A 12,124-nucleotide genomic window follows, 5' to 3' on the forward strand; every position below is an offset into this window, starting at 1 on the left:
GGTACGCAAGACCAATCCACAAGAGGACAGGACAATGCGGAGACTTTCAATGTGGAATCGGTTCAGCACTGCAGCTGGAATTCCTCGCCAGTTCAGAGCTGAACACAGTAAGGATCTGTTTTGCCATTCAGTGTCTTTCTTGTCATTTAAGAGAATTCAGACTGAAAGCTCACTCTGCAGTGACCAAGCCTCATCTGCAGAAAGAATCAAAAGGCTAGACTAACCTTTGCTGAGAAGCATGTTGTGTGAACAGAGGAGAACTGGTCCAAAGTTCACTTTAGTGATGAATGCAAGTTTAATTTATTTGTGTCTGATGGAAAACATTATGTTTGGCATCAAACTGGGGAAAGATTGAACCCAAAGTGCCCAAAGAAGTCAGTGAAAGATGGAGGAGGAAGTGGCATGGTTTTGGGGATGTTTCTGCAGCAGGAGTTGGGTCTACAGCTACATGGCAGACTCTCAGAACCTGTTTATCAGAACCTCCTTCAGCAACATGTGGTTCCTTCACTGCGAGCATCTCCCTATCAGCCCGCAATTTTTATGCAAGGCAATGTCCTCTATTGCACTGCAAAATGGGTAAAGCAGTTTCTTGAAAGTGAGAACATTGAAATAATGAAATGGCCAGTCCAGAGTCTAAACCCCATTTAAAGTCTATGTAAAATTATTTTTATCAACAAAGTTATGGCTAAAAGACTGGAAGAAGAGTGGACAAAGATCACAGCGGAGCAGTGTGAGTATATAGTGATGTCCTGTGGCCGCAGATGTGCTGAGCTCATTCAAAGCAAGGGCCTCTATACTTCCTACTAATTTTTAACTGCTGTAAGCATCACATTTTAATTGTAATGTTTGTTTGTTTTTTGGTGCTGCATTGGTTATTGTTCTCTAATTTTGATCACAGTGTTTTTGACAAAATAAAGGCTTTGTTGAAGTACCTTGGTATTTTGTAAAACATGGCTAGCAGAACAATGGTATACCCACAGCTAATCATCCTTCAAACTTTAATATCAACAATATTTCTGAATTTTTTTTAATGTTGTTAGATTGATCTCCACTGTATTTGTCTGTCTCTATCTACCTGTCTGTCTGTATGTCTGTCTGTCTTTTTCTGTCTATCTGTTAGTATGTCCACCTGTTTTTATCTGTCTGTCTCTCTATCTGTCTCTGTCTGTCTGTCTTTGTCTATCTGCCTTTCTGTCTGTCCGTCTGTTTTTATCTGTACGTCTGTCTTTCTGTCTGTCTCTGTCTATTTGTCTGTCTGTCCGTCTATCTGTCTATCTATCCGTCTGTTTGTTTGTCTGTCTGTCTGTATTTTTGTGTGTCTGTTGTTCTGTCTATCTAATCTGTCTGATTATGTCTATTTCTATTTTTTTATTCTATCTTTATTCATTGAAAATCGATGTGTCTAACTGAAGGTGTGCAGTTTTTCATTTGAAAAGTTTTCCTTCAGTCTCTCACTCTCCTTCACTCACAGTCCTGTTTTTTGTTTGGCAGTATGCAAGTACACAGTCCATGAGCGCTGTGTGTCCAAAGACATTGCTCCCTGCATTAGCACCTACGCCAAGTCCCGCAGACACACCAATGTGAGTGCATAATCAGCAACAAGCGCTTACAAATGAACACTCCTCCACTTTGTTTAAACTGAATTTGTTTGTTTTTTCTGAAGAATAATTTACAGTTGAGCCAGAAACAAAAAATTAATTCAAGACATAAATATAAATATATATATAATATATATATAATATTATAATATATATAATATATATAATATTTTATACTTTTTCCATAGATTCATAGTCCAAGATTCATCTATTAAGTACAGAGCTCATAGTTTAACAAACACAGTGTTCTATTATTGGTAGAAGATTTGTGTTATGATTGTTTTATCCACTGACCACAGTCCAGTTCCGTTTTCACCCAAGGCAACTTCCCAGACCCTTAACTCTTGGTTAGATCTCAAAGTAATGTTCTGTAGACATGTCAGAAAGGTTATGAGAACATCCTGTGTGTAACGACTTTTTCAGTACTGAGAATCGGAGGAGAAAAGTGAGATCACGCAACGCTCTTTTAATAGTCACTGACACCTCTTTAATGCAGTAACCACCACAGAGATGGTAGACAGTGCGCTCAAAATGTGGTCATTATATTATGATTTCACACAATGTGTTATGTGATGTTAAGTGTTTAATTTTAGTGTAAAAAGCAATAGAATGGCATTAAATTCTCACGGTTAAGGTGTTTTTTAAGCTAATTAATGATTATTCTTTTCTTCATCTCACATAATGTATATTGTAAAATATATTTTAGATTAGAGGGAATATTTCTCAGTCCCTTGCAGTCACATTTTGCACAGCTTTGACCGACAAATGATGGCCTATGGATCCACTTTAGTACATTCCAATGCTGATTACTGTTATTTCTTTAATATCTCGTGCATCCAAGAAATTTAGGGACAGTTTGTGTCAATACTGTATCTGAGCTTTTTTGTTTGTTTCTTAAAATAACTAATTTTCCATTTTTGTTTCCATGATTGTTTTAGTGAGTTAAACTAATATGATATTGTATATAGTAAATACCGTACTATTGTAAATACATGAGTGTGTAGATGGAATGTTTGAGTATTTCAAAACAGTATATGATGACTCTCTCTTCAATGTCTTTCTAGGCTATGCAGCATGTTTGGATTGAGGGCAACTCCCCAACAAAATGTGACAAATGTCACCGTAGTATCAAGTGCTATCAAGGTCTAACAGGCCTTCACTGTGTTTGGTGTCAAATCACTGTGAGTATACACATATTCTGTGAAAAAAAAAGAGAAACTCTTTATGTTTTAGTAACATATCTTGCACCATAGTTTACAATTTATTCATTTATTTTATAAAATATCGTCACATAATTAGAATTCATCAATAAAATATATTCTGCATTTAATTTCTTATTCTTCTAGAGACCTTGGGCAAACACAGAAAAAAAGACTATATAATTCAGAATAATTTTAGATTTGTCTATTTTTGTAAAAGCCATTTTTATGTAATACTTATTCACACCACTTGGTGGTGTTCTTCACTATGTTTTCACTGCATTTAGTGTCCGTAGTCTTTGTAATGAAATAAGTGTCAGCACTTAACACTCATTCAAAGGCTTTTTTTCCTGCATAATGATTTTTGTTATCACATTATATACTTCTGCCCCATCTCTCTCAAGTAGCTTTCCTGACAGTTTCCACTCTAAAACTCTAGATAATTTAATATCAAGTACAGATCCTGCTGTCCCTGTTGCTTCTAGCATTTAATGTCTTCTTACTTGGTTAAATTAGTGTGGATAAAACAGAACAAAAGATCCAGACCATTACAGTCTATTGGTGCATCTTTCTCCACCACTCCTGATGTATATTTGTATTTCGTATTGTTTTCCAGCTCCATAACAAATGTGCGTCCAATGTGAAACCTGAGTGTGATGGTGGACCGTTAAAAGATCACACACTCCTGCCCTCGTACATCTGCCCTGTTGTTTTGGTGAGTTCAATTTTTCCCACTGCATATTTATGATATGCTAAAATTCAAGAACCACAGAACAATTTTTAATTGGTAGGTCCTTGACAAAATCTTCATGGGCCTCTTCTCCACTGGGAACGTTGAGTAGTCTATAGTACAGAGAATACAAACACCGTTCCTGCATGCTTCTGTAGTTTGCAAAACTGATAATATTTATACAAAAAGAAATATTTTGATCTAACACAGATATTTTGATATTATGTCACAAAAGAAATTCATTTGAGGCTCGCTTACACTCCTTGGCTATTTACTTACAAAATAAAAGAAAAAAAAATATTTAAAAGGACTGTCACAAAAAAATTATTTTCCTACTGATATGGAATTTACAGTAAGAAAAATGTGCATAAAAGGTGTAGTGTCTTGTTAGGTGTATTGTCCCATACTGAACTTAATGAAAAAGCAAATCATTTTAAAAGTAAATGCTATTAAAGATAAAGTGATTTCTTTAAAACCTTATATAATGTCTTGTTAGCAAGTATGACGCAATAATCAAGTTCATCTTTATTTTTTTTTAAATATATACCCTATCATTCATAAGTTTAGGTTCAGTAAGATTTTTAATGTCTCTTATGCTCATCAAGGCTGCATTTATTTGATTAAAATACAGTAAAATCAGTAATATTGTGGAATATTATTACAATATAAAATAACAGTTTTCTATTTTAATATATAATTTAAAATGTAATTTATCCTGTAATGGCAAAGCGGAATTTTCATCAGCCATTACTCCAGTATTCACTGTCACATGATCCTTCAGAAATCATTTTAAGATATGAAAACGTTTAATGTTTAAGAAATATTTCTTATTATTATCAATGTTGAAAGCAGTTGTGCTGATTAATATTAATATTTTTGTGGAAACCATGATACATTTTTTCAGGATTCTTAGATTAAATGAAAAGTTAAAAAGAAACCATTTATTTTAAAATAAAAATCTTTTGTTAAAACATTATTGTCTTTACTGTCCCTTTTGATCAATTGAATGCATCCTTGTTTAATAAGGTATTAATGTCTTTAAAAAAAAAAAAAAAACTTTTAAAGGGTAGTGTATGTAATATATTTTATTTGTAAAACTTAGGGAAAATCCTTGCTGCACAGTTCATATTATGAAGTATACTTAAGTAATGTTCAAGTATATTTTTAAGTATTTTTGTATATAGTAACTATGCACTAGTATTAAACTTGTAAGTGTACTATGCAATACTGCTTAAGACTAAATTGACCCACTTTAATATATAAAAGTATATGTTTAAGTATATTAGTAGTTTACTATTGTACTAGTAGTATTTTTTTTAGTTTATGAAAGTACACATTGAAGTATTATCTCAGTAAACTAGTTCAGTAGTTTTATACTGCAAGTATATTTGTAAGTTTTCTTTAAGTGAACATAGCCTTATACTTATATACTATTTATATATTATTTTTGCATTTCACTTACTATGTTCCTATTTAGGTATTACCTTTTTATACTTGAAATATATCTTTAACTCTACTTTAACTTATTTTAAACAAATTTTATTTTAGCTTCATGCATTATATCCTTTTTTATCAACACATGAATGTGGGTAAGGTTCATTAAAAAGGCGACATTTTTAACAAAAAGCTAAGAAAAATGCTTTTCCGGATGGGATTCAGAACGATGATCAAATCATAGATGGAGTAAATCGAGTCCATCAACACCCTCAAAGCTTCACAGTCGTTTCCTCTTCATGGGTTCGGCATTTCATTCTGTTATGTTAGGCAGTTTTGATTTACATGATGTGTGATGTTGATGATCTAGTTATTTTACATTTGCGTGAGCCATCTTCTATCACTTGTTTCAGCTTCTTCTTCTCTTGTGTTTTAATCTGAAGATTCTGTACTAGAAGATGCGTAACAGCATCATATCAAAGATTAAAAAAAAAACAGTCTGAACATTCAGTCAGTGGCGGGGGAAAGAGTAAAGTAGATTTAAAGTAAATTCCAATGTACACTACAAGTGGACTAGCTTACAGATACTCAGAATTAGGAACATATCTGTTTTTTTTATAGATCAATATTTTCGAACAATATAAGTTTATAAGACAGTATGAAAAACTATGTGAAAAAAAGTATTTAATAGGCTATTACTCAATCAAAAGTTTAAACACAATTACAAGCCAAGTATACTTAGAATATTTAATTATACTTTTAAGTATATCTCGGTCAAAAGAAGTACAATTTAGGCCAGATATACTTAGACATTTCTGTTAGTATAAATCAAGTATACTTAAGTGGAAAGTATATTTCTGAAAAGTACATAAAGAATATTTCTGAGAAATATATAAAAATTAGACTAAAATTATATAATTTTTCATTTTTAGTTCAAAAAGAAGTATATTAAATAATACCGCATTTTTTGTTTTCGCAAGGATGGACTCTACGTTAGAGACTTGAGAGTGATGTGTGTGACATGTATGGTCTTACAACCTTGTAGAATGACCTGTAGAAATGCTTAAAACATCAGCTCTTTCTAAAATTAGAGAGCAATAAAATAAAGTGAGACCGATTCTGAAATTACATTTGTGACTTGTCTTGTAATTTTTTTCTCTCAGATGTATATCTATCTCTCTCCATCTCTCTTTGTTGACATTTACTGTGATGTCTCTGTATTTGTAGGACCGTCAATCTGCTGTCAAAAGAGGTGAAGGAGAATCATCCCCCAGTACCAGCCCTGAGGACACCAGCCAGTGTTTCAAGTTCACCGGGGATGGTCAGGCACTGCAGGTGAGCCCGCATCAGACACACTCTGGAACGTCAAATATGTGCTGTGTGTGTGTTTGTGTGTGTAACTTTTTATCCCTCTCTCTACCTTTAAGATCACCCCTCTGCCGGGAACACACCCCCTTCTTGTGCTGGTTAATCCTAAGAGTGGTGGCCGGCAGGGCGAGAGGTAAACATCTTTGAAACTGTTGCTCAAATGGTTGCGTCATCATTTTTCATATCCATCAAACCTTGAACTGTTGTAATGGTTCCAACGAGGAGGCTTGTCTAACCATTTAAAGTCAGCCGAATCTGCATACGTTTAACAAAAGTCCCACTCTTTTTCTCGCTTGCTGGCAGTGTCCTAAATACCATCAAAGCTAGCAGGAGACAGTAATGCTGTTTAAGGAGGAAGAATGTGGGTGTTGTTTCAGCTCTCACCACCCACTCAACGTCCTCCGGGAGACCAGTTTTGGGATTTTGTGCTGGCATCACCATAGCAACACAGTTTTAAATACCATTAATTGGCCGATTATCCTCCATTATTAGACATGTGCTCAAACAAAGACGTGATAACTGCCCTGGCCCCAAAAAAGAAAGACCATTTTGGTGGTTCTTTGATGCAAACAAAGGAACAGAGTGGTCACCGTTGAATCATACTGTACCGTGTATTTTTCCACCATTTTCACCCTGAACTGTGTATTGAAAGCTCATTGGTTGGGTTTGACATTTGACTGTGCTCTTTTGTTCTTTGCATAGGGAATGAATGAAGTCTTCAGTGTTGATAAGTGCTCAAATTATCACCCCCACATAAAAGCATAGCTTGTGACGCACCTCAAACTAACAGCACGTCTTATTTCTCTATTTTTCTCTCTTCTCTCTATCCCTCTCTTTTCCTCTGTGTGTCTTTGCATACTAAAGGGACGGTGCGGCTAACACAGTTAGAAGTGAAGGACATTGCAGAGTCCTCAATAATCATTTTATTACTTCAAGGTTATTGAGGAGCACTGCTGCAACAGTGTGCAGTCTATGTATATGTGCTTCTGTCTTTCTTGACGCCAATGATTCCCAGGACTGTGTAGATTTTTTCATAAGGGAATAGAATGATGATATCACTCCTACATGTGTCTATCTGGGTCTTTTCAAGGAATAGTTGAACCAAAATCATTATGTCATCATTTATTAATACAAGTTAGAGCTGCAACTATATTTCTTTGATCAACTGTTATTTGTTTAAAATATATATATATATATATATATATATATATATATATATATATATATATATATATATATATATATATATATATATATATATATATATATTTGATGGAAAGAGTTGACTCTGTTATTCCAAATCCAGCTAAATTTCTCTTCTAAAAATGTGCAAAAGTTGAACATTACATTATAAACAAACAAAAATTCATCTTTTTTAAGCTGAAGGACAGTTTGAATCACTATAGAAAGATAACAAGCTAAGCAGGGTTGAGCCTGGTCAGTACCTGGATGGGAGACCTCTTGGGAAAACTAGGTTGCTGCTGGAAGAGGTGTTAGTAAGGTAAGCAGGTGATGCTCCCCCCCCATGTCTGTGTGGGTCCTAACACCCTAATGTAGTTACTGGAACAGGGAACTTCGGATGAGATGTTAAACTGTGGTCATGACTGTCTGTGGTCATTAAAAATCCAAGGATGTCCTCCGAAAAAAAAGTAGGGTTGTAACCCCAGCATCTTGGCCACATTTGCCCACTGGCCCCTGTTCCTCATGGCTTCTATTCATTCCTGTACTGATTGTCTCCTCTCCACCAATCAGCTGGTGTGTGGTGAGCGTTCTGGTGTAATATAGCTGCCGTCTCATCATCCAGGTGGATGCTGCACATTGGTGGGGGGCTGAGGAGATTCCCCCCTTCTATATGTAAATTGCTTTGAGTACCCAGAAACAAATTATTAACAAAAAAAATCAAAAACAATATGTTAACATGTAAGCAAATTATCATGAAAATACACACATTTATTTTTCCTGTAAATTGAACTCATTTATTTCCAGTGATATGTAATAATCTTATTACACTTATGGATTACAAAAAATTGAATTTCATCATAATTTCACATAATTTAAAATAAATGTAATCAGTTGGTGTTTGCAACACATGCAGTGGTGTTCGGAAATGAGGAGGCAAATGTAAAATGTAAATGCATGTCTCTGTTACACCTAATGTTGTCACATTTTACTGGTTAAATAAAGATTACATACACCATCAAAATATAAAAGAAGAAAGAAACCAAATGTTTTGTTTAGAAGAATACATTCCAGTTGATGAACGTAGTGTTTACATGAATGTTAAATAAAGTGATCAGGTTGTGCATTTTATGCTATGTCACAAGCTTCAGATTCGAATAGTTTTTTTTAACATGCACACACTGCATTATTTTAGAATGACACAACAGTCATTTATGACACTTCATTCAACAACAACTACGGCCTGTTCACGTTATACATCATTACACTATTTCTACGTCATAGCACATGCGCAGTACTTTCCATTTTTGGTTTTCAATTAGATTAAGTGTTTCCATGTCCTCTTGATTGGATCACAAAAACAAAATACAATCCAAATTATATTTTAATCAGATTTGGCCAATTCGTTCCAGTTGTTACGCGCAGCTTTTTATATTCCGACTGTGCTAGTAGTTCAATTACAAATGGGTTATTAGGATCCATGTAGTATTTATTGTTCTATTTATTAAAACTAAATATAAATATCAGATCAGTGTTTTTAAGCATTTTTACATTTTTCCAAAACAATAATTAACAGATTATTCAGACCTTTTTTGGGCCACATCAATGATTCTTTAAAAAGACATTGCCAAAGGTGCCAAAGAGAGCTAGAAGGGATGTCAATATTTTCTATCTATAATATCATTTATGATATTTTTTTCTTTCTTTCTTTTGGAGCTGTTTATCTCCAGTTCTTATACTTTATAATTATGTATAGATTGACCAGGATATTCTTCAAAAATTCTACTTTTGTATTTGATGGAAGAAAGAAAGTCTTGGAATGATAGCTGACTGTTGACAGCCTTTAAGCCTTTTATCATAATGGAAAGTTTGCAGTGATTACATGTTTAAAAATGTCATTCCTCTATGTGTCTTTTAATGCTTTTCTCCTCGTTTGTCTTCATCAGGGTGCTGCGGAAATTCCAGTACCTGCTTAACCCCAGACAGGTGTACAGTTTGGAACGAGGAGGACCCATGGCTGGGTAAGACAACTAAAAGCCACTATCAAATTTTGATGGAATTTTGTGTGAATAAATAATTTTTTTGAGTCATTACGGAATTGCTCAAAAACAGTTTGACATTCTCACTGTTGTTTTGTTCTGGCATGGCTCCCTCTCGCTCTTATACTTTTGCTTCTACAAACCTGCAATAAAATGAGCCAACCTGCAATCAACTAGTCTGAGAGTGGAACCACTCACAAAGCGAAGCTGACTTTGAGAGACCTACAAGACATTTACTATGACTCAGTCAGCCCCCTGCTGTGTAAATATGTTCATTCAAGTGATGAATGCACTTTGAGTCTGTCAGTCACAACGAAGCTTCCTCTTTAAGTAAATGTATATTGTACTAAATCCACTTTGCCCATATACCCCACCTGATTTCACCAGCTCAAGATCGTCCAAATCAATCTCAGCTGTAGCGTAGCAGTGGAGTGTAACATACTGTATAAGATTTTCGCACATACTCCACCCCACATCGTAGTCAACTGAAGAAACATTGTATTATCTTTTAGAGTTCGGGAGACCTCAGTTGTGGTTTAAGTATATAGGTTTCTTCTAAAAATTGCCAAAGGAAAAAATAAACGCAAATGACACCATTGTAGACATACGGTACGAATACAGAGCAGTGTTATTTAGTAATGTTTATATGTGATTATATCTTTTTTTAAATATATTTGATTTAATATTTTAGTAAAAGTTTTTAAAATATTTTAGTTTTATATTTTATTCATTTTCTTTTTGTATATTTTTTAATTCATTTTAAATTAGTTACTTGTCAAGGCTGCATTTCTATTTTCTGTTACATTTGATCTAATATTTATTTTTAATATTAATAAAAAAAATGTTTATCAAGTTTTAGTGTTGGTTAACAATAACAACACTGATATAGAGCAATATATGTAATCCAGATAGCATAGATGAAATAATAATAATTTGATTGTGCTAAAAAGACTGGATTACTCATTTTAGGATGTATATCGTGCACATTGGAATGCAGGCATGTTCTTCCTCATTGCAAAAAAAAAAACAAAAACTAAAATAAATAAATAAATAAAAATTGTTATGTGAGTAAGAATTACATACATACAAATATAACATTAAGTGAAGATCTTGGGTTTGACCCCTGACACTTTTTGTGGGTTACACACCCAAGATTTTTACTTAGGCTACTGTTATATTTGAATATGTGTAATTGTTACCTACATAACTAGGTTTTTTTTTTTTTTTTTTTTTTTTTTTTTCTTGCAGTGAGGAAGAACAAGCCTACATTTCAATGTCCATACTATCCTACCTAAATAGTATGTAAAATTAGTTTATAAAAATCTGTATATTTTATAGTATTGTACAGTATAAGTCTTGTGACAAAGCATAATATATGCAAAACCATCCAATGTAGCTATATTTGTCATTCTGAGTATATATATATATATATATATATATATATATATATATATATATATATATATATATATATATATGACTATATTATGAGTATATACATATGATATAACTTGACAAGCATACACATGCACACTTTTTTATACTTCTTCCTTTTATATTAATTTAGTAAAAATAAGATACTTATGTGTGTTTGTCAAATGGTAGACATTTGAACCTGTAAATAAATGTCAAAGACTTTATAACAGTGTTAAATTAGATTTTCCATGTATATTTCCTTGTCCGCTGTAGAGCCTAACGGAGGAAGTCTTGTGAGAGGTTGTTAAACCAGCCTATCAGAATTTAGCAGTCTCATCTCTGATTGACTGGAATTACGTCATTAACGTTGTGTTGAGCAAGCGAGAACAGGAGCGCAAGCAAACCAGACATTGCACATGTGAAATATAACGTTGGCACACATCAAAATAAGCTTATTTTAAATGCAAAAGATAATTTAGTTTGCTCAAAATACTTTCTTAATTGCGAGACGAACATTTCTCCGCAAAACTCAGTTCACACGCGTGCAAAATGCCCTTGTGCGCACTCAAAATATGATTTGCGCACGCAGAATTGTGGCTGAATAATAACTCCATAGATTATCACGATTTTGAAAACTCGCGGTAAATCCTATCCAGTCTGGTGCAGACGAGCGCAGCAAGTCACCCAAACGCTGTTTTCTGAAGGAGAAGTGACCGAAGGCAGTGACAGCACTGGGAGATTTCCCAGCCAAAAGTACAAAATCTGAGGTCTGGCCATATTTTGACTTTGACAGAAGTCCTGAGGGAAAATGAATCGAAGATGCTCTGGTTTTCCTGTCTGCAGCAAAACAAGGTCTAATAATCAGTTGCGTCCAGAATAGTTGGAGAGTTATGTTAATACACTCTAAAAAATGCTGGGTTAAAAACAACCCAAGTTGGGTTGAAAATGCACCGACCCAACAATTGAGTTGTTTTAACCCAATGGTTGAGTTGTTTTAACCCAGTGGTTGAGTTGTTTTAACCCAGTGGTTGGGTTAAATGTTGCTTAAGACAACCCAATTGCTGGGTAAGAACAACTCAACCATTGGGTTAAAACAACCCAATTGTTGGGTCGGTGCATTTTCAACCCAACTTGGGTTGTTTTTAACCCAGCATTTTTTAG

The 12,124-nt window shown here is 34.0% G+C and overlaps 1 protein-coding gene across 3 annotated transcripts in view; it reads left to right on the forward strand.

The window, feature by feature from the left end:
- LOC137075321 (diacylglycerol kinase beta-like) overlaps positions 1-12,124 on the forward strand; it is a 154,076-nt gene that overhangs the window by 73,441 nt on the left and 68,511 nt on the right. For all 3 annotated transcript variants that reach the window (XM_067443716.1, XM_067443715.1, XM_067443717.1), the window contains 6 exons: positions 1,492-1,580; positions 2,663-2,779; positions 3,414-3,512; positions 6,189-6,296; positions 6,389-6,462; positions 9,455-9,529. In XM_067443716.1, coding sequence (XP_067299817.1) covers positions 1,492-1,580; positions 2,663-2,779; positions 3,414-3,512; positions 6,189-6,296; positions 6,389-6,462; positions 9,455-9,529 — 562 coding nt within the window. The remainder of the gene's footprint in view (positions 1-1,491; positions 1,581-2,662; positions 2,780-3,413; positions 3,513-6,188; positions 6,297-6,388; positions 6,463-9,454; positions 9,530-12,124) is intronic.

The sequence above is a fragment of the Pseudorasbora parva genome, chromosome 5 (genome assembly GCF_024679245.1).
Source record: "Pseudorasbora parva isolate DD20220531a chromosome 5, ASM2467924v1, whole genome shotgun sequence".
Classification (NCBI taxonomy): Eukaryota; Metazoa; Chordata; class Actinopteri; order Cypriniformes; family Gobionidae; genus Pseudorasbora; species Pseudorasbora parva.